This window comes from Rhinolophus ferrumequinum, chromosome 13 (assembly GCF_004115265.2).
Source record: "Rhinolophus ferrumequinum isolate MPI-CBG mRhiFer1 chromosome 13, mRhiFer1_v1.p, whole genome shotgun sequence".
Classification (NCBI taxonomy): Eukaryota; Metazoa; Chordata; class Mammalia; order Chiroptera; family Rhinolophidae; genus Rhinolophus; species Rhinolophus ferrumequinum.
Window position 1 is genome coordinate 51958833 of NC_046296.1, and position 27775 is coordinate 51986607.

The window sequence follows — 27775 nt, forward strand, 5'->3', positions numbered from 1 at the left end:
AAGGCACAAATAAAGATTTGGCAAGGATTAGCTGTTATGCAATTAGGATATGACCAAAATATATCTAAAAGCTATAATGAATAAGAAACTGTCCCTGACTCGGTAATACAGTGTGTTTAAGTGAGAGAAGTGTAGCACAATCTTGAAATGTATAAATCACAAAATGAACATGCAATCTTTTCATTTTACTCTCCCAATATTAGAACACCACAAACAGTTCTTAAACAATTAAAGGACAAAAATAATATGGAAAATATGATTAGACGTCATGGTGATTCTTGTTTTATCTTTCCCCACTCAGGATGAAAAGAAATATTCTTTTTAACCTAAATGGAAAGATTTAGGTTAGCTAATAGGAAGAATTATGTGAAAGACTTTTAACTATTTAAAAGGGCCCACTCCAAGAACAGTAACAGGATTTCCTTTTCTAGAGACCCTAAAATTAAAGTAGAGGGGTTGCTTTTAATGTGATAAACATAAGGTACATGGACAAATACTCAAAAAGATTCTCGAATTGAGGGTGCCTCAAGACCAGTTAAAAGTGCCTAATAATCCATTCATTTTTTATTTCAAAGGAGAATACAGTAGTAATTGCATCTGGTCTCTTACAATCATTATCAAATAAAAATAGAAGGACATAGGTATTGAGAAACATTGCAAATTACAAATTCCAAAATACGAAAATATTGTTTCTTTCAGATTGCTACTTCGAAGAGTCAATTATATAACATCTAAAAAGACAACCCAGAAGTTCTTTTGCCTGTTATGTTCAAAAAGATGATACTCGAGCCCATTTCCAGATATTGGAGTTTGAGTTGAAAAGACTAATTGCATGACCATGACTTAAGCAGTCTTACTATGCACAAGTAGAGAGTAATGTACACAAACCTATTGCTTAGATACTAGTGTTCTGAAAATAGGTCATCACATTTCTGAAAGTCATTAACCAGGTTAGCCCAGTTGCCATTGTTATTTCTCTGCGGAGTGCTAGAGTTATAATTTTCTGAATTTTACTTCCCCCTCTGCCTTTGATGCTTTCTATATATTTTTTTGCATTTTCCCATTTTAATATACCACATAACTGCTATATTTACCATATAACTCTTAAAAATGTGTAACACAAAAGACAGACATTATGACAAGTGTTAACAACAGTGATGACACATTGTCTGGTAGTGGTGAGGTATGGATATCTTCCCATTTACGTGGTATCGTGTTTCGCCGAAAATACGACCTAGCTGGACAATCAGCTCTAATGTGTCTTTTGGAGAAAAAAATTAATATAAGACCTGGTCTTATTTTACTATTATATAAGACCAGGTCTTATATAATATAATATAATATGATATAATATGATATAACATAATATAATATATATAATATAATATAAGACCGGGTCTTTTTTTTTTAATTAAAGTTTATTGGGGTGACAATTGTTAGTAAAGTTACATAGATTTCAGGCATACAATTCTGTATTACATCATCTATAAATCCCATTGTATGTTTACCACTCAGAGTCAGTTCTCCTTCCATCACCATATATTTGATCCCCCTTACCCTCATCTCCCACCCCTCTACCCCCTTACCCTCTGGTAACCACTAAACTATTGTCTGTGTCTATGAGTTTTTGTTTCTCATTTGTTTCTCTTGTTCTTCTGTTGTTTTTGGTTTATATACCACATATCCGTGAAATCATAAGGTTCTCTGCTTTTTCTGTCTGACTTATTTCACTTAGCATTATAATCTCAAGATCCATCCATGTTGTCACAAGTGGTCCTATTTCATCTTTTCTTACCGCTGAATAGTATTCCATTGTGTATATATACCACAACTTCTTTATCCATTCATCTATCGAAGGACGGTTTTGGTTATTTCCATGTCCTAGCTACCGTAAATAAAGCTGCAATGAACACTGGAGCACATGTGTCTTTATGGTTAAATGTTTTCAGATATTTTTGGGTAGATACCCAGGAGAGGGATTGCTCGGTCATACGAAGACTTATATTAATTTTTGCTCCAAAAGATGTATTAGAGCTGATTGTCCAGCTAGGTCTTATTTTCAGGGAAACACAGTAATATTCTTTCAGACGTAGCACTGATAAAAATGCTAAAGAAGCTAAACAGACCTCTCTCAGGTCTAGATTTTATAACCTGTAAAAGTCTAGATATTACCACCGTTCCATAGAACTGATCAATCAACTTTCAATGCCATAAGAAATATATGTTATTACTTTCTAAAAGGCAGAATGATTTGAACAAAAAAGTTTCTAACTTTTATTATATTTCCTTGTTACTCCCAAATTTCTAAATGCTTCACATTAGGAATTTAAAAATTAAAAGTCAAACTAAGTGATGAATTGTATCCAATGAACCAAATCATTCCAACCTTGTCTAATATGACCCTGGAAAGGAAACTCCAAAGACATACGATGATTGAGAAAATATAAACCTACCTTTGGGACCCTAAGTTTTTATTTCAGAACTATATTAAGAACATCCTAACTAGTATCAATCACTACATGGAGACCTAAAAGAAACATTAATTATTAAACATATAGCCCATCTCAAATCAATTAGTTGGACTCCAGTTAAAAGCGCTGTTAATGAAACAAGAATGTGTTGGGAGCGCCCGGCTAACTCAGTCAGTTAGAGGGCAGTGCTCATAACACCAAGGTCACCGGTTCGATTCCCACATGGGCCCCTGTGAACTGCGCCCTCCACAACTATATTGAAACAACTACTTGACTTGGAACTGATGGGTCCTGGAAAAACACACTTAAAATAAATAAAAGTTGAAAAAAAAGGATGTGTTGGAAGACAGTTCTCCATGGCGCTCTCGTGTTTCTGCATGTTTTATGGACAGAGGCATTGTGTCTTTTCATGGATGTTTGTACAGAGGACAGCCTTGGAGGAGAGCGACAGAGTCCATCCCAACACGAAAGACAGGCCTGCTTACTGTCTGGTATAACGGTTCAGGTTCCTTAAGCTCATGGCCCCTTTCCTACAGCGTAAACGGCTAGGTATACAGGTGTCTGCCGGCCCTCTCTACACATCTCACCCTCTGGGAACTGTTGCTCTGGGAACAAGTGTATGAAAGTGCTAACACTCTGGCTACCGCTGCTGTTTGGAGTACTAACGTCCTCTGTCTCTGACCCAGGAGCCCAGCATCTTCTGCCAGCACCTGTGCAACGGGAGCAATCTAGCTCATTAAGTTACAAACAGGAAAATGTCAGATCCTTCACAGTTCTTGATAGACTGCTGCAAACTTTTTTAAAAATCCAAGTTCTAGGTCACCTGTTCCTTACATGCTGCTATGCCACCATGTGTCAAAATAACATATTGCTTTTTAAAACATATAAGCATGGTTTCATTCAACTGGCTTCTATTTGCAGTGACAATCACTAAAAAAAAAAAAAATGCAAAAGAAAGAAAATCTTTACTTTCAGAAACATAAGTATAGATCGGAATGAATATATAAATATACAAACGTGTATTTTTAAGGTCCCAGGGTATACAAAAGCTTTTCCATTTTCCTTTGAAGCCCTGCTTGCTTTTCTCTCCAACCCATTCTGATCAAAGCTACATGCAGTTAACACATAACTACTCATTTTCAAGATTATCCTGAGCAGAAATCTAATCCTACAATGTTTTCTCGGTTATTAAGTACACTTGACAATCAGTGACAGTAAACTTGAAGAGTGAACTAATTTTAACACCAGGCAATTTAAAATACAATTGGAAAGAAAAAATTTTGGATAACAAACAGTCTACCTGAGTACCAACCACCTGCATTTTAACCCTATTGTGTATTTTCTGCACCATAGCTAAGAAGAGCTATTAAATCAAGAATTCTCTATACTTAAAATAGTATTCACATGTGAAATTCTAAACCTTTTGTATTCTAAAGGATGCAAACTGAGCAAAGAGTATACAGAGGCGTTACCTGGAGCAAAGTTGGTTGTCCCGAAGAACTTAATGGTGCCAATTCTCTGTCCAACCACCAAAACTCTATCTCCAAGTTGGAGGTCTCCTTCACAAGGGGTCTCATTTGCTACAGATGTTGCTGAGGAATTCAAACCTGTTTAATTGTTTGGTGGACGAAGGCGATAGGGTAGGAAAAGAGAAGGAAAAAAAACAAAGGGAAAAAAACTCAAAAAGCACATTAGCCAAAAAAAACCACTATGTATTCTAATCAGTCTAGTTGGTGGGAGAGTTCAATATATGATGCTTTTCATTATAGATGTCATCTGCAGTTCCGTTTCTCACAGGTGATGTCAAGCTACTCAAAGGAAATGTGGAAGATTTCCTCAGAAAATGATTGCCACGGGACCTTCACACACATGTCCCTGATCAACTCTATCCAGACTGCCTGGTGGCACTCTCTCCAAGAACAGAGGTCAGACACTTTCTGTCAAGGGCTACATAGCAAATATTTTAGGCTTTGCAAGCCATACCGCCTCTGTCACAACTGCTCAGGTCGGCTGTTGTAGCACAGAAGCAGACATGGACAGAACGGGCGTGGCACATTCCAATTAAACTTCATTTACAAAAATAGACGGTCGGTTGCATGTAGCCCATGCGTTGTCCCCGTTCTAGTACAATGCTACAATTATAGCAGTTCACAGGGACTCAGTATAAATGATACAGACAGGAATATGCTTTGCAAGTGAAATTGCTATCAGATCCCAATTACCTCAAATTCATTTCCTTATTAGGAACAAAATCGCTCCCCCCCTCACCTTGAGTCAAACCTAAACCCTGAAATGCCCACTATTAAACCTCAGAGGTACTGGAGAAAGACTGTCTGGAAAGCTGTTCAATTATGACAGAGAAGAGGTGGGCCTTTGAGGCTTCTCCCATCAGTCCATAAACAGATTTGGATAGCGGTCATCTGGGAAGGCCTAGAGGACTCCTTGTGAGGACACGGGGTAGAGGATAAGTTATACTGTGAGAGCGGGAGAAACTGAAAACAGGGCAACCGATGAGCAGCAGAAACTCCCAAACAAGCAGCCGCAGACGGCACCTGTACTGAGAGGCACTAGTGCAGCTCTCTGCCAGCTGCCCATGAGGGGTCTGCAGACCCCGGAGCAGGAGGAAGAGCTAAAGGTACCTGGGATGGAGGCAGACTCTAAGCATCCGACACACCTGAGGGTAAAGCCGACATGTGCCATTTACAAGCTGCCACTGCCCACCGTGACTCACCTCTCTAAGGCTCGGTTTCCTCACTCCTAAAATGAGGAAGGATGATAATAACAGTACCTACCCCATAGGTTTATTTTGAGAATTAAATGAATTAAGGTACATAAAGTGCCTAGAACAGTACCTGAAATAAGTACGAGGTGTGATTACAAACTATAGTGAATACTTAAAAAAAAAGATTATTACAGTAAAAGATACATTGCCATTGGTCCCCCTCAAAATACTCCCCCTCACTTCACACACACTTATCCCATCGTTCTTGCCACTTTCTGAAGCAGCTCTGGAAGTCCTCTTTCATGAGTGTATTTACTTCATCTTCTATCATGACAATGCTCCATCACTTCTGGTACGGCAATTTCTGTCAAATAAAAACATTGCAGTGTGTCCTCATCCACCTTATTCAGCAGATCTGGTACCATGCGACTTCTGGCTCTTCCCCAAAGTCAAAGTGACCGTGAAAGGAAAACATTTTTAATTGATTCAGGACATCGAGGCAGCCATGACAGCTCAGCTAAAGACACTCACAAAAGAAGACTCCCAGAATGGCTTCAGGAAATGGCAAGAACAATGGGATAAGTGTGTTCGAAGCGAGCGGGAGTATTTTGAGGGGGATTAATGGCAATGTGTCTTTTACTGTAATAAATTTTTTATGTAAACATTCACCATATTTTTTAATCACACCTCACTGTATAGAATACCTATTACTTATTATTATTATGAGGTTCAGATTAGAAAAGAAATAAGAAAGATAACAAACTATACAGTTTCTATTATCTGAGAATCTATCATCAAGTTCTAAAGTGAACCATAAAGGGTTGGAGCTAAGCCTTCGACACACAGGGAAGGCAGTCAATCCAGACAAGGCAAATGGTGTGCGCACTAAGAGGAAGGCTGAGAAATCCGGAGCACGCTTACTCGGGGGAGGGAAGTGGGGGTCTGTGGGGGAGACAGGGAAGAATGCAAGAGGTGCAACGCGACTGAAGTAAAGGGTTCCTTCTACACATTTAAAAAGAGCAAATCTACTTACAAACAAACCAAGATAAAAAACACCAAGAAAGCCTGGTTGAAAAAGCCATAGATACCAGCAATGGCTCTAGATGAAACAGACGGGCTTTTGCTCGTCGTCTTCTTGCTATTGCTACGTGCATTCAGTTTCTTGCGGTAGCTCTGTCTGTGTTCCAAAGAAGATGAAGAGGATGAGCTGCTGATGGAGCCAGGCAGGTTAACTGACACAGGTGAAGGAAAAGAATAGGTCAAAGGGCGGAAAAAGTTCATCGATAAGGTGCTTTTCCGAGTAAATCTTTCTGAAACTCTCCACTTAGCTTCTTCAAGTAGGGATTATCTAGGGTTGAATTAAATGCTTGGTTGCATCCAAATATATCGTAGTTCATACATGAAAGATTTTTATAACCCAAGCAACTGTGTTTTAAGGATTCACACCATATGGTGACAATCTTATAAGGAAAAGGTCATCACGTCAGTTAACTTCAACAGAGTACCTATTTCCACTGACCACTCTCTCATCTCTCGTTTCACATGGGACAGTAGCATCCCATCTCATTTATATAAAAAAGCACTATTAATATGTTCTAAGGCAACGACGTTTACCATTAAAGTGTTCTGAGTTAACCTGAAGGCAAGCAGGAATACTTTCAAATTTTCTATTCATGCTCTGTTCACCCAGTGATTTGATAGCTAACGGCAACTTCGAATATTTTTATTGAGCCATCTACACTAAGTAATTTCTTCTTATTTTCTTAATATTTAGTCCAGTAGTTCTTTAAGTTAAGTGAACATAAGAATTATAATACAAGATTTTATATATATATATATGTATACATAGATATAGATATAGATATAGACATATATGAGCTTCTTAGGGGATTGTCAAGGATAAATTTTTACTATGATGATTTTTCCCTTACAACTTTAAAATTTAGCCCCCATATAAGCTTTATAACCACATTATTTAAATGCTCCATCATGAAATTAAATTTTAGGAACAGAAGCTATAAATCATATTACCATCTTTCTCTGTTAGAGTTTTCAATTCTTCACCAGGAGGCAATGAAAGTGTGGATTCAGGAGCACTGTCTTTTTTTGATGTCATTAATCCTAAGACACAGAAACAAAACACTTTCATCAAGAAAGAATTTTTTGGTTAACATTAAACATAAAAATGTATTTTCTTTTAAAAGTACAGACATCCCCCATTATCTAAATCCAGTTCTGAAAAGATATTGGATAATAAATTCACAGACAGCAGGGGCTAATATTCCATTATTTAAAAGGCCAAAAAAAAAGAAAGAATAAATCCTAGCCCATCTGAAATCCCAATTTCCCCAAATATCACTGAAGTATCTCTTAAACCTACTTAACAATCCATTAAAGAATTCTAAATAATATAAAGCATTTAAAACACAGTTACCTAATTGTTTGATACTTAATACACTTATTAGTGTGTTTGCGCAATATTAACAGGTAAAGCAAAGCTCACCCAGCTGAGATACGACCTCTGCACACTTGCTAGGACTTGCAAATAACTTATACAATTTCACTGGTTTGTGCGTGCAGGTTCATTATAGCAGATTTTTCTATTTAGATAGTAAATTTTGGGTAAAAATTTTTGCAAATCATTTTAATAATTATTCATTTAAGTGAGAGTCAGATAGTAATAAATCCTGTCCTCTCTGCCACTGGTATTCTGAAAATGACTACCTCACTCTGCATACTCACCTTCCACAAAAAAAAAAAAAAAAAAAAAAAAAACTTACTTTGAAAAGGAAAAGCTCCTGAATAATACTCTACCTTATTAAGACTCCTGTTTCAATTCTACAGAACCAAATTATGTAAATAACAAACCTAGTGGACTACACCAGGTCTTAAATTCCATCGAGCATCCATTCCAATTCTTCTCACTTAGGAAGCATGTGGGGTGAAGCACTGTGTGTGGCACTCAACATCACCCACATGAACAAGACATAGTCTTAGCCCTAAAGGAGGACCTTTTCAATTTGTAAGGTAGAAAGACACAAACATGAAAAACTAAAATATGAGGACAATGCTGATATACGCACTAGCAGAGAAGGGGGAAACAATAATCACGGTTACAAAGACGACTTAATGCCTCAACAAGACGATCACATTTTGAGATGGGTCTTGAGGGATAGGTCAGATTTCTTCTAGAGAATACTGTAGGTGTGAATACTGTAGGCAGGAAGAACTGAGGACAGGCATTCTGGATGGACGAAAAGAAAACCAAAATCTTAAAAAGACAGGGTCAGACGATGAGTAGCTTAGCTGGAATAAAGAGCACTTTAGGATGGGAGAGAAGTAAAGTAGTGGACAGGTCACGTAAAATCTCGGAAGTGATAGGGCTGCCTAAGGAACTGGAACTCTTCGGTAAGAAACGAGCATCTCAGGGGCTTTCAAAAGGACAGGCACGAACAGAGTTACAGGTGAGTGACGTGCCCCTGACGGCAACGTGCAGCAGGAAACTAGAAGAGGAGACACTGGAAGCAGAGACGAGTTGGGAGTTATTACACAGGCCAGGAGAGGACCAGAACTAGGACAGCAGGAACCGAATGAACAGCTGGGTGAGAGAGACGTTGTGCACAGAGTGCACAGAGTGAATGTCTTAGTTTTCAGTTCTAAAATATCCATTCGGTCCTTTTTCTCATTTGAATTTTTGTTGAGCGAACTGGAGATTCTCATGTAGTTATATTATAAAAAAAAAAAAATAGAGGGAGATTTCTTGTACACTTTGCCCAGTTCCCCCCAAAAGTGGCATTTTAACAAAACTACAGTAAAATATCATAACCAGGATATGGACCCTGATACAATCCACCAATCTTGGATTCCCTGTTTACATGTATACGTGTGTGTGTGTGTGTACGTGTGTGCACATGCATCATTTGGTTCTTTTAATATCTTCATTTCTCTACTGAAACTTTCTTTCCATTTGTCTCAAGAGTGTTCATCCTAATTCTTAGAATGTTCACTCTAATTCTTAGAGCATTAGTTAAAAGATATTCTTTAAAGTCTTTATCTCATAAATATCTGGATCATCTCAGGACTGGCATCTTTTGATTGCCTGCCTTTCCTTGAGAGACGGTTTTTCTGATTTTGAGCAATTTTGGATTGTATCCTATACATGATGAATATTATTTGATAGGACTCTGGATATTGTTTAAATCCTATGGAGAATGTTGTTTTGTTTTGTGTTGTTTTGCTTTGCTTTGCTTTCTTTTGTTTTAGCAGGCAGCTGACCCAGTTAGGTTCAGGCTGAAAGGTCCTACCCTCCTCCTGTGATTGTGGTTCCAATGTCAGTTCAGTTGCAGAGCCTTTTTGGGATCTGCCTGATGTGTTGTGCCAACCAGTCGTTAGTCTGGGACCTGGACAATGGTCTACGCAAGAGACGCAAACCTGTGGTCAGAGCCATGTAGGCCCAACTTAGGAGCAAGCTCAGGAGTTCACACCCAACATTTTGAGGTTACTTTCTTGAGCTCCCTCTTGTCCATGGTCTCCCCAACACTTTCCTGACCCCAGGGGGCATCCCTTCCTGGCATTCTGGGTAGAACCCCTAGGCTTTCGTTTTCCTGCCCTGTCCCACAATCTCCTGAAACTGACTCTGCCTTAGGGGCCAAGCAGTGAGAAAAAGAAAAATGAATGGGGAGTCCATCCATGTTCTGGGGACCATAGTTTCTCTGGTCAGTGACAAGGGCTCTCCTCCCTTGGGGTTTTGGGCACCCATCCATCCACTACTGCTGCACCATGCAGGACTGCCTGGGAGCTGGGTGAGAAAGAACCAGAGGGGGCAAAAGCACTCAAGAAAGCAAGCAGGGGATTTCCTCCACTTCCTGTCTAGTAAGGGACGCCTTTCCTGCTCCTTAGACCAAAAACAGAGGGCTTCTCCTTTCTTTCCATATCTGTGGTGTACTTCTGGATTTCAGGTTCAAGGATACCATTTACCATAGCTCCAAAAAGTATGAAGTACCCAGGAACAGACCTAAGAAAACAGTTATAAAATATCTATAGAGAAAATTATAAAATCTTCTTGAGATATTTTTAAAGGACCTAATTAGAGAGATATCTCAAGCTCATAATTAAAAGACTGAATATTGTAAAGATGTCAGTTCTTCCTACCCTGATTTAAGGTTTAAAAGCAATACCAATTAAACTTTCATTAAACCTTCAACAGATAGATTTTAAAAGAATCTTAACAGCTTATTCTAAAACTCATATGAAAGTGTGATTTATAAGGGCCAAATTGGCAAGATACTGTTCGAGAATAAGGTAGGAGGCTTTCCTCTACTGGATATCCAGATCCATTTTTTCAAAACTATAGTAATTATGGAGTGTGCAGTATTGACACAGGGATATTCAAATAGCCCAATGGAACAGATTAGAAAGGCCAACCAAATTCTTGGACAAAATCCTTTAATCATAGTAGAAAACATTTTTGCTTCAAGTATTAATGAGCTAGCAAGTACAAGTATGTATAGAGCTCCTGCTTTGTGCTATGTGCTATAGTGAATACAAAAATACAAAATACTCTCACAGTTCATTTAAAGTTTAAAATTTTGCTGAGATAATAAAAGATCTGCACAAATCATCAGAGGACAAAGCCCCAGGTAACAAATAACAATTGGGTGATATGGATAAAAGTGTATATGAAGTCAGGGAATGAAGAGATTGAAGCAACCTGGGGTCATGGGGAAGTTTTCATGGAGAAATAGGATCTGAATAAGGAGGTAAAGAATGGCTAGGACCTCAAAAGGCAGATGTCAAATGACTGCACTCAGGGAACTATGACGGGAAGAGCGAGAACAATGTGCACAAAAGACAATTGAGATATAACAAGCCCCAGTACAACTATGGAAGCAATCAAAGACTCCATCAAGTAGAAAAAGACTCCAACTGTTTCAAGAGTCGGGACTCCTGATAAAAAACAAGTCACTAAAATTCTTGAATAGGTGATAAACATAAAGCTAGTTGTATCGTATGAAGATTTATTAGAGATATAAAACCTCGCTTTGAGGTTAGATTTGGGAGATGATAAAGGTACGGAGGTAGTAGGAAAGGAAAGGAAGAAACAAGTCTGAAATAATCTCGTCAGAAATGAAAATCATAAACTATGTTGGAGGTCTAAAAACATGTAAGATGCAGGTTTTATTAGATTCAGGTTTCACAGCTAACAAAAAAGTATGAAGCAATCTAAATACAAGGCATTCCACAAGTAAAATAAAAATGCTGAAGAAGACATTTAATTTTCCAGTTTGACCTACCAGTATTTACTTTTGATGTCACATGAGCTAAGTCGATTTTCTGGGACCTGATGGGTCCAGCTTTTGTAGAAGGAGTGTGTACTGTATTTTTCCTTCGATCTTTTGCTTTACTTATCTTTGAAAGAGGTGCAAAAATACCTGAGGGAGAATGCAGAATTTTAGTGTTAAGCAATTAAAAGCATTTCAAATAAAGGGGCCAGTACAACTATACAGTAATATAAATCTTTAAGTTCCTTTTTAGTCCATACTAGATGTCCTGCAGTGAGAGACAGAAAAAAAGGGAAGACATAGTACGTCCCCTCAAAGAGCTTAGAATCTAGTTGTCAACATACACAATAATATAAGAACCACACAAAAGATACATAATTAAGTGAAATTCAGGGAAAAGAGACAAGTGCTTCTATGATAATTATTTCTAATAAGCTTTTGACAAGTGCTAATGCACTGTATAATAAAAACTATTCTTCCATGTCACTTTATAGCTCCTTTCAGACATATTTTTCCATATTATAGCTTCTACTGTCCATGTTTTATCTCTCTTCAAGCCTGTACCCATTTAGAAGACCAAATTCAATATTACTCATCTCTGCACTCCCCCACTCTACCTAATTGCAGTCCCTTACACATAGTAGCAATATAAAAAGCCTTTCTGAGATACAATATAATCTTCCCTAAAGGCCTAGCCCTCAGCTCCTGACAATCGGAAACAATACAGCGAGTGCTGGGGAAGGGAGGCATACAGGAATAGGGGAGGGGTTGTCTACTGCAGTGGCTGGGAGAACAGAATCCCATTAAAAAAGGAGTTTAGGGGGTGGCTGGTTAGCTCAGTTGGTTAGAGTGTGGTGTTAATAACACCAAGGTTGCCAGTTCGATCCCCACATGGGCCACCGTGAGCTACACCCTCCTTAAAAAAAAAAAATGTGAAGTTGGCCTCACTTGCGTTGCCAATTTTTCAAGTTTTCCAACCCTCAGAGTTCTGTATTTCCTTGATAATAAAGTCCTTCCCTCAGTCATGAGCCCACCACAAGCAGGTTTAAGGGAGGTCTACAGAGCCAGGTGTATTGGTGAGATACCATCTCTCCCTGTCACTATAATGCTCACAGCAACAGGGCAGCCCCTTTATTTATTACCTAAGTAATGAGGGGAAGAGTTTAATTTTAAAACAGTAAAAGAGTAAAATTTGATTATTTAACTTAATTATTAAGTTAGATAGGCTCTTCCTTACCATATTTGGGGGCACATTTAAAGTACTGGATTTTCCCAACACTTCCATTGTTTTTTCCTTCTGGTTCGTCCAACTCAATGCCGGCCCACTGCCCACTTGCAAATTCAGTTGTTCCACAAAATCTTAAGGTTCCAACCTAAAGAAAATATAAATCAGAATACTTTTTGAGTATTACTAGTAATTCTAAGTGTCCTACTCTTGCAACTTTACCATGGAAGGTTTTAAAAACCATTCTCTCAAAGTAGACTTCAGAATAAGGAACATTATACCAGGAATAAAAAGAGACATTAAACAATAAGTGAGTCAATTCACCGAGAAGACATAAGAATTCTAAATCTGTATGCACCTAACAACTGAGCTTCAAAACCTATTAAGTAAAAACTGATAGAACTGCAAAGAGAAAGAGACATATCCCCAGTTAAAATTGGAGACTTCAACACATCTCTCAGTAATCAATCGGCCAAGTAGGCAGAAAATCAGTAAGAATACTAAAAAAAAAATAAGTCAACTTGATGTAACTGACATTTATTAAACACTCCACCCAAAAGAGCAGAATACAAATGTAAAAGAATAGAAATCATACAAAATATGTTCTTAGGCCACATGGAATTAAACCAGAAATCACTAACTGCAAGATGTATGGAAAATCTCCAAATATTTGGAAATTAAACAATATACTCCTAAATAACCCGTAGTGAAAAAGGAAATCACAAGGGAAATAGAAAATATTTTGAACTGAATGAAAATAGCATAGCAAAATTGTGGGTTGCAGCAAAAGTAGTGCTAAAAAAGGAAATTTATAGTATTCAAATGCTTGCACTAAGGAAGGTTTCAAATCAATGATATAAACTTCCACCTTAAAAAACTAGGAAGTGAAGACCCAAAGAGTGCAAAAGGAAGGAAATAATACAAATAAGTAATTAAGAACAACAACAACAAAAAAAAAATAGAAAAAATCAATGAAACCAAAAGCTGGTTCTTTGGAAGGATAAGTAAGATTAATAAACTTTTCGTTGGAGACCAAGGGAATAAAAAAAGAAGACACAAATTACCAACATCCTGACTGAAAGAAGGACAATTAAAGAATAGTCAATTAAAGACTAGTAAGAAAATACTATAAATAACTAACTATAAATACTATAAATACTATAAATATTATAAATAATTCTATGCCTATAAATTTGACAAATGAGATAAAATGTTCCAGTTCCTTGAAAGACACAAACTGCCAAAGCTCACACCTGAATTGAATTTTCAGTTAAAAATCTTGCCAAAAAATTCATACTCAAATGGCCTCACTAGTGAGTTCTAACAAAAAATTTAAGAAAAAAATAACATCATTAGCTCTGCTACATAAACTCTTCCAGAATATGAAAATAGGGGGATCAATTCCCAGCTCATTTTATGAAGCCAGCATTACCATGATACCAAAACTAGTCAAAGACATTACAAGAAAGCTATAGACCAATATCCCTCATGAAAACAGACACAACAATTCTCCACAAAATAATTGCAAATCAAATCCAGCTGTATATAAACAGGATAATACATCATGACCTAAGTGGTTTATCATAAGAATGCAAGGCTAGTTCCGCACTTGAGAATTAGTATAATTCATCATATCCACAGACTAAAGGGCAGGGGGAACCTTGTTCTCTTGACATATGCAGAAAAAGCCTGTAGCACATTTCAACATCATTTCATGATAATATTAATCTTAAAAAAATATTCCTCCCAGCAAATTACGAATAGATGGGAACTTCCTCAACTTAACAAAAGTCATTTGTACAAAATCTACAGCTAACAATTATCATATTTAATAATGAAAAGCTGAGTGCTTTCCCCATAAGACTGGGAACAGGGCAAGAATGTTGGGCCTTACCTTTCTATTCAGCCTCGGCAATGAAACAGGCAAGAAAAATAGAAGGCATACAGATTGAAAAGAAAGAACACTATTTCTATACATGAACAACGTGATTATTTACATAGAAGCTCTCAAAAAATCCACACAAAAAAAACAGACCAATGGAAATAAGAAATGTAGCGAGGTTACAGGATACAAGGCCAATATACAAAAATCAATTGTATTTCTCTATGCTAGCAATGAAGAATTAGAAAATGAAATTTCAAAACACCACCGTGAACAGCAGCACCAAAGATCATGAAAAACTTAGGTATAAATCTAACGAACTGGTACAGTATCTATATGCTTAAAACTACAAAACTGATCGGATAAACCAAAGGCCTATTAAACAGAGATATGATGTGTTTGTGATTGAAAGACTCGACATTTTTAAGACATCCACTCTTCTCAACCTGATCTATGTTTAACATAACTCCACTCAAAATCCCAGCAAGACTTTTTGTAAAAATTTATAAGCTGATTCTAAAATGTACATTTGAAAGGCAAAAAACAAAAAAACTAAAAAAAAGGAAAGAAAAAAATTGAAGGCCTAAAAATATCTGATGGCAAGAATTACTATAAAGCTATAGCAACCATGACAGAGTACTATTGAAAAAAGGATAACCACTAGATCAATGGAGCAAAAGAGAATCCAAAAATATACCCACACATTACATGATCACTTGACAAAGGTGCAAAGGCAATTCAAGAAAGAAAATGGTGCTGGAACCAATGGATGGATAGATGGATGGAGGGAAGAGCGAGAAAGAAGGTGGGGTGAGAAAGAAAAGAAAAGGAAGGGACGGACCTGTATCTATACCTAGAACTCTATACATAAATAAACCCAAAATTAGACATTAAAACTAAACGTAAAACGTAAAATTATAAACTCCTAGAAGAAAACATAGTAATTTCTTAGATGAACTGAACACACAATCCATAAAAGAAAAAGTTTGATAAAATGGACTTCATCAGAATTTAAAATTTCTGCTCTTTGAAAGACACTCCTAAGAGAATGAAAAGACTGAAAAGAAAAGGAAAATGAAACAAGCCTGGCCACGGGATGATAAAGTTAAACCCAGCTGACTGGTATATGCACGCTGATTACAACGCTTCTACTTTTGTGTAGCTTTGAATTATCCAAAATGAAAAGTAAAATGAAACAACAGAATTCACCTTTCTCAAAGTCCATTCTCAGGCATAGGACAGGAATACTAAAGAAGCTGAATATTAATCCCAAGTTTTTTTTTAAAATGCTATGCATTCATGATTTCTTGATATTTTAGCTTCACAGATAGGACAAAGAAAAACTAACAAATGTCCCATGAATGTATTCTTTTGGAAGTCATTCTCAGCATAAAAGTTTATTTGTAGCTTCCCATCCTTTTTGAAGCAATTTTCTCAGTAAATCAAACTTCTAAATTTCAGTGTATTCTGAGAAATGTGCATCTCCTGCCCCACAAGCCCACCCAAATATTTAGACATAGCTGTTAGGAAATTCAATATCCAAGCAGGAATTCCCTGTTCCATTCTCCATATCAAGCTCCCTATTAACCCCAACATTCTAAAAAATACCCCTCCCCATATGAGGCATTAAAAAAAGAGAATGCCAAAAGTGGATGCCGTAAGAAAACTGAGGATTTAGAGGGTCCTCAATGGGGTGGGTGTGGGTAGGATGCTTTTTTCCACATATGTTTTTATTATCAGGCTAAAATACAATCTATGATTTCTCAATTTGTGGAACCTCAAAGCCAAACACCCATAAATTCTGAGGTCCCCTTTGCTCCATTTCCCGTGAAGTAGCGGGAAAAACACCACTGAGGAGGGTGGGGGCTGCAAGGCAAAACCCCCCAGACTAGATCATGCCCCTAAATTCACTTAATAGCGTTACTCTAGTCCACTCATTTCCCGTTCCAATAAAGATGTTCATTATTAAGTTCAAATAGTTCATACTCTTAAATCACACTTTATAGTAAACATACATCTAAGTTTCACATTTTCCACTGTCTTTCTACCTACATACTGAACTTTTTTAAAAAACTGAAAGCTGACCGCACTGTACACACGCTTGGCACACAGGCAGGCCACGGACACAATGACCTTGGACGTAGCTTTAGCGACAGCAGCTACTTACTATACCTTCTGTCCTGCAATAACAACACGGTCCCCCAACTTCAGGCCAACTGACGTAAGCACTGCCTTGTTAGTGACACGATCATAATTTGGAAGCACAGGCTTGGAGATATCGCATGACAGAGGCACCGAATCTAACAGCATCTGCTTGATTTCTTTAGCAGTAGCCGCAGCGTCCGCCATTTCCAGTGGCATTTCCACTGGGTCTGGAACCACATCAGCAGGGATCTGTCCCTTGTCGTTCTACAAAGCAAGAGAAAAAGTTTTCAGTGCATACCCACTTAGAGCTCTACACAGTCATATAAAATTATTTTAGGGAAAATGTGAAGTTAAATTCATTCACCATCTATTTAATCAAAACTATTTAACACCTGCTATATGTCAGACACCATTCTAAGGGCTAAAGATACCACATGAAGAAAACAAGAAGCCCTGCCCTCAAACAGCACACATTCTGGTGGGAGAGACAGGCTATAGCTATAAATAATCAAACAAGTGAAATATGTGGTGTGTTAATGGTACAAGTGGCGGTGAGAAAAAACCGCACAGGGAAGGGGAAGAGAGGACACAGGGACAGAGGTGGCTGTCTGCGCTGAGCGGTCAGGGAAGGCCTCACTGCTAAGATGCACGACCCAGAGGGCCAAGGAGATGAGGGAGCGGCAGGCAGGTTAGCTGGCAGGGTAAAGAGTTCCAGCCTCAGGGAAGAGCAAGTGCTAAGGCCAGGAGTCCCAGCATGCCTGGCTGCACAGGCTTAGAGACACGTCACAGAACCGAGCGGTTTCCCAACCCCTGATCCAAGCCTCTCTCCACTATTCCAGAGCTGTCGCTTGGCTCTGTGACCTCCACCCATCCTGCCCTCTCATGGAGTGACTCAGGGTTCAGGAACAGAAACTGCATATCGTTTTGACACTTCTAAAATTGGGGCTCTGATCAAGAAAACAGCTTTGTTCTCAGTATGCAAAGGAGAGAATGCATCCTGGGATATGTATCCTGCCACAAGATAAAATAGTCAGTGACAAGCCCACTAACACTTGCATGGGGTTTATATAATGAAAACCCCAGCACATAAATCATCTCATGTGGTTCTCACATCAAGAAATAGCTTGTAAATAAAACATAAAAATCCTTGCCCATTAAAATTTATATGGTAGTAGAAGAGACAATCACCAACCGAACAAGTAAAATGTTATTAACATTTCCAGTTTGCCAATTAGGAAAATTAGGCCAGGAGAGATTAATAACTCACTCAAAGTCATTTACATGATTACCGGCAGAGACGATATTATAATCCATGCCCAGGACACACCAGACTCTCAGCCTTTCTCCTCCATGCTCGCCTTCCCTCAAACAACTTATCTTTCAATTATGTTCCCTAACTGAAAAACTTAGAATTTATGAGAAAGATTCCAGATTGCAATCTCCTTTTAATATGATGAATCAAGATTCTTTTGCTGAGAAACTTGCTTCCCTCTTCTTCTCCACTGATAATTATGTCCAAATGATCCATTATGGATAAAAGAATGACACATTTAGAATTTGCTCAGTTGACAAGCACATTTTTTGTTTAAAATTCAAGTCAGTTTGGTACGAAGTAAAAATATGGTAAGAAGACATGTTATCACATTTCTGGGATGGTGATGGACTATTCTCATCCCAGATTTCAAAGAAAAAATACAAAATATAATGAAAATATGTATAGCACTAATATGTACTCTTGATGAAAAGAGATGGAAAATTTTTAAAATAAATGTCTGTACTGATAAGTTGTAAGCTATATTTACAATGAATATTTTACTTCATATTTTCGTTAAGTCCTCACCTTCCTAGAGTAAGTCAAACACTTATGTTAATTCCTATAAAATTTAGCAACTAAAACTTCTGTTAAGAAAAATGCTATAATAATAATGTTGATGATACCATGCTAACATAAGAAGGCTTGTTCATAATTAATTATAGATTTCCATTCCCTTCTAAAATAATGGTTATCAGAGCATGATCCAAGGGCTACTGCTGACCCACATTTGGCCCGCCTTTTTTTTTTAAATGCTACCCTTCAAAATATGGTAAGCCATTATTAATTGTTTCTGGCCTGATTTGGTAATTTATCTCAGTGACATACCTCACTGTATCTCACTAAATTCAAACTATTCTCTCCGCTAATGAGGTTTTGTAAATAGTTGTCACCTTCACGTGGCGGCCAAACTGAATTACCATCTCCTAGCCTTTGTGCACGCTACTCTCTGTGCCTAAAATGCTTTGCTCACCTCCCTCCTATATGTACCTCCTTAATTCTTACCTATGTTTGTGCACTCAATGTCACGGCGGCCAGGAAGCATGGGGGGGGGGCCAAGAAGCATGGAGGGCCCCCCCCCCGCCCACGTGGCACTCTCTGCATACTCTGCCCGCCCTGCCTCGTAAGTAACATACTGAACTGAGCGCACTACAGTAGAACTGACTGTTTGCTTTCTTGTCCATCCTCCCCTCTAGACTATATTCTCTTGGAGGACAAAGACTTTTACCTTATTTATTGTTGTTTTCTCCCCGTGCCCAATAAACAACAGGGAAGGGAGGAAGGAGAGAAGGAAGCAAGTGGAGAGGGAGGGAAGGAAAAAGGGACAGGTTAATTACTAATTAATTCAGTTAAACAGAAAGAAAAGTGGCAAAGAAGTAGGGAGGAGAGGGGAAATAGGAAAGCAGAGACGGGGAGAGGAATAGGAGAGAAGAGGCTTTTCCAAACATTTCCCACCCCTTTCCCTTCAAGGGAAGGCACAGACCGAATTTAGAATCCCTGACAAGCATCTATACCATCCATGAAGTGGTTTCCCTAATAAGACATGTACCCATCTTGTTTAGTACACCTGAAACTAACAATAAAAAATAAAAAAAAATTTAAAAAAGAATCCCTCACAGACCAAGTCACTCTTATTAACATGAGGAAAAAGAACACTGAGAGCAACTTTTGTGAAGACAATAAAATACCAAAGGATTTAAAGATTATAAAATTCAATCTTGTGTATTAACCTTGTAAATCAGTAATATTACCATGAAAAAATGAATTTTTCCTTTAATTTGATTTTTCAGTTTATTCCATTCTTAAAAGGGCATTTTAAAAAATTGTCTGGAATACATTTTCAAAAGAATTTAAAATGAAATTTAATATAGAAGTATAACTTTAATATATGCATTTGTATTTAACGGTTAAACTTTATAAATCTCAAAAGCCTAAACGAAAGATACTTAAACTCAAAGATGACAACACTTTAAGGAACATTTTACTTTGCTGAATGAAAGTTTGTTTTGTAGAGTTGATCAACATAAAAGAACTGAAATTCACTGCTATGCCTTTAATTTACATGAGATAAAGTTTATCATCATTATTCTTTATATGGGACACAAAAATATAAATTATTTGCTTATATAAGAGTTCAATACCAACATCCAGATTCAACTCTTTAGTGGAAGGTAATGTTAGATGTTTTAATTCTTTGAATATTTAACCTCTTACCCTAAATGCAGGATTTGCTCCAAGCTCCAGTAAGCATTTCACAGTACCTGCACACAAGTTATATGCGGCAATATGCAGAGCTGTTCCAAAATTAAAGTCACTACAAGTGGCATCCACATCTGTAATTAAACATCACAAGTGTATTAACTAAAATTTTAAATTTAGTTATTACAATGTGAAAGGAGACAGGCTGGGGGTTGGTGGGTTTAGGGGGAGGAGCTTTATTAACCATTTGTGAGACTTACATCACCCCACTAGAAACACCATTTCACAACGGCACAAAATTTTGATATTACAATCTGGTTAACCAATTATTTTCTTAGTACAACACAACTTCATTATAAAATGGAGAGAAATTATCATGGGTTTTCCAACTCTCACAAACTAAACTATATTTAAAAGCAATTAATGGCAATCATTCATATCTGTAGAAGTAACTATCTTAACACAATCTCTCATGAAACCTCTTGCGTATTTGCCATGACGACTACAATGAGGTAGTAGGGACCACTACAATAAGTTAGGTGAGGGCCCAGAAAACAATGGCCCGTGGACCAAATCCAGCTCACCAACTGTTTTTGTAAATAAAGTTTTATTGGAACACAGCCACATGCATTCATTTACATATTCTCTATGGCTGCTTTCATGCCACAACTACAGAATCAAGTGGTTGCAACAGAGACCATAAATAAAGCCTAAAATATTTACTATCTGGCTTCACAGAAACAATGGTAGGCAAAACAATGCAGAATTTTCAAACCAGGAAGAAGTTAAAGACTAATTAAAAAAATAAATGCTTGCGTATTGTAGTCATTCATAATACTTTATTCAACAAATGAATTTGGACTTTATAAGAAGAAAAGGAATCTTGCGATTCTAAAGATATTTTAATAACTTTCAATAAATTATCGTGATGCTATATACTTAGACATATGAAATCATCCAGATTTGGAAAACATTTTGAATGTTTTCTATAACAAGGGTTTAATACACCTCTTACCATAATCTAATCACATCACCCACATGCTCTACCTACAACTGCAAACCACCAAGACATATTCAGGACAAACTCTCGTGAGTTGTTAAAAACACTGTACTATCAAGAGAGGCTTTCTTCCTAACATCATTTAAAAAGTGAAAAGGTAAAAGTTAAAGAGAAAATGGACAATTATACAAAGCAAAGGTTAGAAACACATATTCTGGGAAATTCATCTACTGAATCTCTAAAACAAATCTTCTACAAATGGAGAAAACACTGTACACCACCTAAAACTTAAAGTTAATACTATTACACTTGTTCTCACTTTTTCTCAAAAGAAAACTGGTCCACTGAGAGGACTACAGAAAAAGTTAAAATACTAAGACTATGATTTCAACATTCTGATGTTCAATGTTAGGATATCAACATCAAAATAGGAAGACCAAAAGAAAGAGAAAAAAAAAAACACCAAAAATTTATCCTTTCATGGAATCACAGAATTTCAGAACTGAATGCCACCTAAAATAAATATTCTTCATGATTTCAATGCTTAGCTTTGAAAGCTTTATTGCTCTATTTCTGGCTACTCAAATAAGAGAAAAGAATTATTTAGCATAAAGATTCAATTACACTTTTTAAAATATGTTATACCAGGTAATTTGCAGAGATATAAAAACCCAGAGAATACTTTGTATTTTGTATGTCTTTGTACTAAGCCTTTTTGTGAAAGGTTAGTTATTAATCTTCAATATAGAAATTTTAAATTATTTCTGAAAAAATGAGATAGGAGGTTATATGGAAGAAGATGGATTAGAAGAAAAATCCTTGAATTATCATTTTTATGCCACTAATAAAATGTTCAATTAGTAATATCTAATGATTATTTAGAGTACTTGCCTTTTGGTTTAGATGTCTTCAAAATCACTCTTACAAGTTCAGGGACATCAAAATAAGCAGCATAATGCAAAGCATTCATATTTGTCCAGCGACTCCGCAAACTAACATCTGCTCCCAGATCAATAAGTTGAGTTGCAAATTTTACAGCTGTATCAACATCACCTGAGGAAGGTTTGCTAAATTATTTTTCTTCAGTACAAATGGATGGCTATCTATTACTTCATTTAAAAAGCCAAAGCAAACAGCATACTGAATATTCACTTATATCTCAAAACTTTCACTTACAAGGAATTTATTCTCAGAAAATAATCAAACTCAGGGATATTGATAAACATTTAGCTGCAAAGATGTTCATCACAGCACTTTTTATTATGAATAAAATTCTGAAACAACCTAAAAGTACAATAATAAGAAATTGGTTAAATAAATTATGATCCATAAATGGAATATTATAAAGCCATTAAAAACAATGCTCTGGACCAGTGCTACTCAGAGTGTGCTCCATGGACCACGGCCAGTCCCAAAATACAATTTGTTTCTACTTTTTATAACTCTTTTCTTTTTTTGCTATGTAATCATTTCTTCTGAATATATTAACTGAAATGTAATTTTATGCCTTTTGAAATATTTTACATGTCTTTATTTCATTTTTCTATTATAAATTCATTTTTATTTTATTTTATAAAAGTATCAGTCCATGATGGGAAGGGGGGAGAGGAACGAAGGGGAGGGGAGGGGAAGAGAGGGAGGAGAGGGGAGGAAGGAAGGAAGGGTACGTCACCAAAAATACTTTTAGAAGTACTATATCAGACTCTTCAAACAGGGAGAGATATTCACAACAAGAGAGGTAGGTTTATGCAATGGTAAATAAAGCACAGGAGAATACCAATTTTGGAAAATATAACATACATTATGTGTGTAGGAACAGACCTACAGACAGGCCTGCAACTGGAGTCTGTAAGGACGGGGATGCCTGGAAAACCGAGCTTGGATTGTCAAACCTTGCTGTAAACTCTCAGGAAGGCTCCAGAGTGTTACCAGTTACTCTCACCTTGTGGGCACACAGGCATGAAGCCTGTTCCAGAAAGGTTGGGAGGTGCCAGGAGGCTAGAAAAACCACCTGGAGAGAAGGAATAGGAACAAGGTTTCTGGAAGAACCTAACCAACTCCTCCCCTATTCAGGGAAGATTATCATCAGCTATGCCCTCCCAGGGACTCTGGTTGGCATAAACATAGCGTATCCAAGCACAAATATACATGTTCTAAGCAACTAATAGGTTTACCATATACTTACCAATACCATGAGCTCCAGATTTGCAAGTATAATGTAAAAGAGTCATATCTGTCAATCCATCTCTGTCGTTCACATTGCAACCTCTCTTAAGAATCTGAGAAAACCAAGGAAGAGATGATTACAACGTGACTACTGAAGTCAAGTGATTTCAAACTAATGCTGGAGAACCAAGTTAGTCAATCTTATCTAAATTAGTTCTCAATAAAATATGTAGATAGAACTGGCTTCTCTTCGGGATCAATTTCAAATCTGCACCCAACGATAATGAAAACTGAACTTGTCACCAGACTGAAGGAAATTCTTAAAGAGCATTACAAGGTAATCTAGCACTCCAAATATGCTTTTTAATCTCTCAAAGCAAAAGCAAATTTTCTTTCAAATATGTGTTATGGTATTTGAAAAAAGTATAAACTCTCTCTTCCTACAATATGACAATATGCTGGTCAAGGAACCCAGTTATTCTTTCGTCCCGCCTTCAGAAAAATCAAATATATTTTTTAAATCATATTTAAGCCTAGATCTTTACCAAACCACTCAAAAGTATAGAAAACACATGATGACAATTGAATACCCTCATGAAAGAATTTTTTTAAAGTTCACAAAATTAATCTATATAAAGAAAGAAAATATGAAAAACGCCTGCCCCCACCAAGTCTATACTGTCAGAACTCCAGGTATAACGAAGTGAGGAACATGAGGGAATAACAGAAAGAACGTACAGTACTAACTCACTGCTCCATGATAAAACTGGAAATACAAAGAACAAACATCAGAATCTTTGAAAGGTTTCCCCTTTATCATCATGTTTCCATTAAGATGGGCGGGGGGGGGAATCTATATGATTAAAAACGCTAATCATAACGCTAATCATGCAAAACTTAAAAGGTAAGAATTCCTTACTTCATTTCCGATAATGTCAATGTTTTGCTGGACCTGAGGAACCCACTGTCTTAAAATGGCAAATAATTCTGATACAGAAGTTTTGGGATCGAAGAGAATTTCCTGACATGATGTATCATTAGGATCAAAGAAAGAAAACTCTGAAATAAAAAAAAGAGGTGTAAATTAAATTTATTAAAAGATCCAAATAAATACATTGAAAATAATAAACAATAAGGCCAGGGCTTAAATGATACAAATTTTTTAGATGCTAGGAAAAGCAGGTTCACCTTAAGAAATTTTTAAAAGCAAAGTCAAGATCACCAAAAAGTATGAGGTATTCCTGAATTGTTGTGAGAATGAGATCTCTACAAACCCTGATCTCAAACCCTGAACTTTCCAAAAACTATTTCTAAGGCACAGAAAAATCTGTCAAGTTCTATCAATATTTCACCTCTAAAAACAGAAATATGTCTTGACAGTAGATTTATAACTAAATAAATTAATTAGTTAGCTCAGTCATAAATTGATAAGGACAGGTCTCAAAAAAACCTATTGATCATTAAATTAAGTCGCAGAATAATATAGCTATCATTTACATAAAATTACAAATACACAAAACAACACCACATATTCTTTATAGACACTCATATATGTAATAAAAGTATGATAATGTGGTCTGGAATAGTCACACTAAATATAAGATAGTAGTTGCCTCTGGGGAGCGAGGGGAATGGGACCAGAAAGGAAAATGGAGGGAATGTCAACTTTATCTTTCAGGTTTTATTTCTTTTAAATTAAAAAACAAGAGCTAAAGACAATATGACAAAATGCTAATATCTGTGCATTCTGATGGTGGGTATGTGTGATATACATGTTTGCTATCACTGTTTTCTGTATTTGTAAGTGATTTCCTGTTTTAAAAAATGAAATACAGTGGGGGGAAAACCCACACACAATAACAATAAAAGTAACAAAAAGTAAAAAAAAAAAAAAAAAAAAAATTGTGAGGTTTAGTTAAAGAAAACTGAAGGGGGACTGGGGAGACTTAAATGGAGACAGACACATCATGTCCCTGGTATGGAAGATAAAATATTTAAAGCTGTCAATTTTCCCAAGAACATTATTAAAAATTTTTCAATTCTAATGAAAATCTCACCAGGACTTATTTGTGGAAAGAGATAGATAAAATTATTCTACTGTTCATCTGTGCCAGAGCTTCTCAAACATTAATGTAGATAAGAATCACCTAGAGATCTTGTTACAATGTAGATTCTGATACAGTAAGTCTCAGGTGGGGGCTGGGATTGCATTTCTAACAAACTCCCAGGGACGTCAATGCTGCTATACTAAGGACCACACTATGAATAGCAAAGACCTGGAAAATAAATGTAAGAAAGATAAGCAAGAATATTTGAACCAAGAAGAATAATGTAACAATGCTTCAATAATTCCATACTGAGGTAATGGCAAATGGCAGACATCTCATTTAAATATTAATGATAACATGTTACACTTACTAACTGCTTAATAGGAGCACTTTACATATGTTACCATATTTAATCCTCATAACAACCTTATGAGGTAGGTACTATTATTATTCTCATTTGATCAAAAAAGAAACAAGGGGATAAAGAAAATAAGTAATTTGCCCAATATCACACAACTAAGTGGTTGAGTTAGGATTAAAACCAGACTGACCTATAATCTTAAACTCTATGTTATACTGCATATTAACAGATCTAACTACAAATCCAAATTTTAAGCTTCCATTCAGAAAAAACATTTTTTTAATCAAAAGTCAGTGGGGTTAGGGGGAAGGGATGACCCATTTCAAATAAAGATGGAGTAATGGGGACCAGATTCGCCCTTCCATCTGAAACAACCAAAAAAGCAAAGGAAACAGATGAAACATGGTTTTCAAGACACTGCATCAGTCAATGAAGACAGTGATCCCTAAGAGACAGGATACAAACAAAGTGAGCCTTATAATCACCTCAGGTTTCTGCCTTGAGACTTTCTAGGCAGTAGTGCAGAGTTTGGGGAGAACCACGAAAAAGCCCAGCAGACTCCCTGAGTTGAAGAGACAAAGCTGAGAGCCCAAGAAAATCGAGGCAGCTATAGTGCACAGAGCAGAGTAACAGAGAGAAGAGAGATGCATGGCAAGAGAACCACAGAGATCTGTGGAGGCTCCCCCTTGAGTATTTAACATAAGCTTGTGAGGAAACACCTGATGTAAACAATCCAAAAGGATTAGAGAGATTAGTGCCCAGTACTCATAAAGGGCCTAAAACAGTGCCTGTTCCCACCATAAAGACTGGGGGGGAACTCACAGGGCATTGGGTAGAGTACTCAATAGTGAAAAATAATTAGCCCCAGATAAGCACTGGTCCAGAACCACCTAACAAATCATAAAAGCAAGACCTGAAAGGATCAAACTATTTCCAAGGAACTTAACTGCATCCCAGAACAAAGTTCAATAATATTTATAGGAATACAAAAATAGCACAAAAAGGCAAAATTCACAATGTCTGGCATCCAACCAAAGATTACCAGTCATGCAAAGAAAGGGGAAAACATGACCCATAATCAGGGAAATAATTAATTAAAACAGACCGAGAGCTGCAGCCGTGTTTACTGTATCCCAAATGTTCAAAAGGTTAAATAAAGACATGGACAATATAAAAAAAATCAAGCTTTACAGATGAAAAGCTACATCTGAGAAAACTACACTGGATGAGATCATCAGCTGGTTAGACATTGCAGAAGAAAAGGTTAATGAACTTGAAGACATAGCAATAGAAATTCCAAAATGAAGTGGAGAGAAAAATAATTTTTAAAATACAAGAAATGCATCAGCCAGCTGTGGGACAACATCAAATTGTTTAATATTCGTGTAACTGGAGCCTCTGAAGGAAAGGAGGGGCAAAAAAAATCTTTGAAGAAATAATGATTATCCAAACTTGATGCAAACCAAAACCCATAGATCCAAGAAGCTTAAAAAACCCCAAGCACAAGAACATAAAGAAAATTACACCAAGGCAACCATAGTAAAATTGCTCAAAACCAATGATAAAATCTTAAAAGCAGCCAGGGAAAAAACAGAAAAAAATTTAAAAAATTACATACAGGGAAACAAAAATGATAGATTTCCTGTCAAAAACAATGCAAGTAGGAAAACAGTAGATCAACATCTTAAGTACTGAAAGAAAAATCTATCAACCTAGAATTCTATACCCAGCAAACAGTTTTCAAAAGAGAGGGTGACATAAAGATATTTCAGACATTTAAAAGCTGAAAGGATTCCTCACCAGCAGACCTGCTCTAGAAGAAATGTTAAAGGAAGTCTTTCAGGCAGAAGGAAATGGTTATCAAATGGAAATCTGGATCTGCACAAAGGAATGGAGAGTACTGGACATGGTAAGTAGGTGGGCAAAAAAGACTTTTTATTAGTAGTACTTCAATCTCTTTAAG

The 27775-nt window shown here is 36.7% G+C and overlaps 1 protein-coding gene across 1 annotated transcript in view; it reads right to left on the reverse strand.

Moving 5' to 3' along the window:
* Positions 1 to 27775, reverse strand: part of CLIP4 (CAP-Gly domain containing linker protein family member 4) — a 54130-nt gene that overhangs the window by 16475 nt on the left and 9880 nt on the right. Inside the window, 10 exon segments of the mRNA XM_033124214.1 lie at positions 3944 to 4078; positions 6282 to 6425; positions 7225 to 7314; positions 11487 to 11624; positions 12712 to 12847; positions 16754 to 16990; positions 20253 to 20371; positions 22129 to 22290; positions 23423 to 23516; positions 24323 to 24462. Coding sequence (XP_032980105.1) covers positions 3944 to 4078; positions 6282 to 6425; positions 7225 to 7314; positions 11487 to 11624; positions 12712 to 12847; positions 16754 to 16990; positions 20253 to 20371; positions 22129 to 22290; positions 23423 to 23516; positions 24323 to 24462 — 1395 coding nt within the window.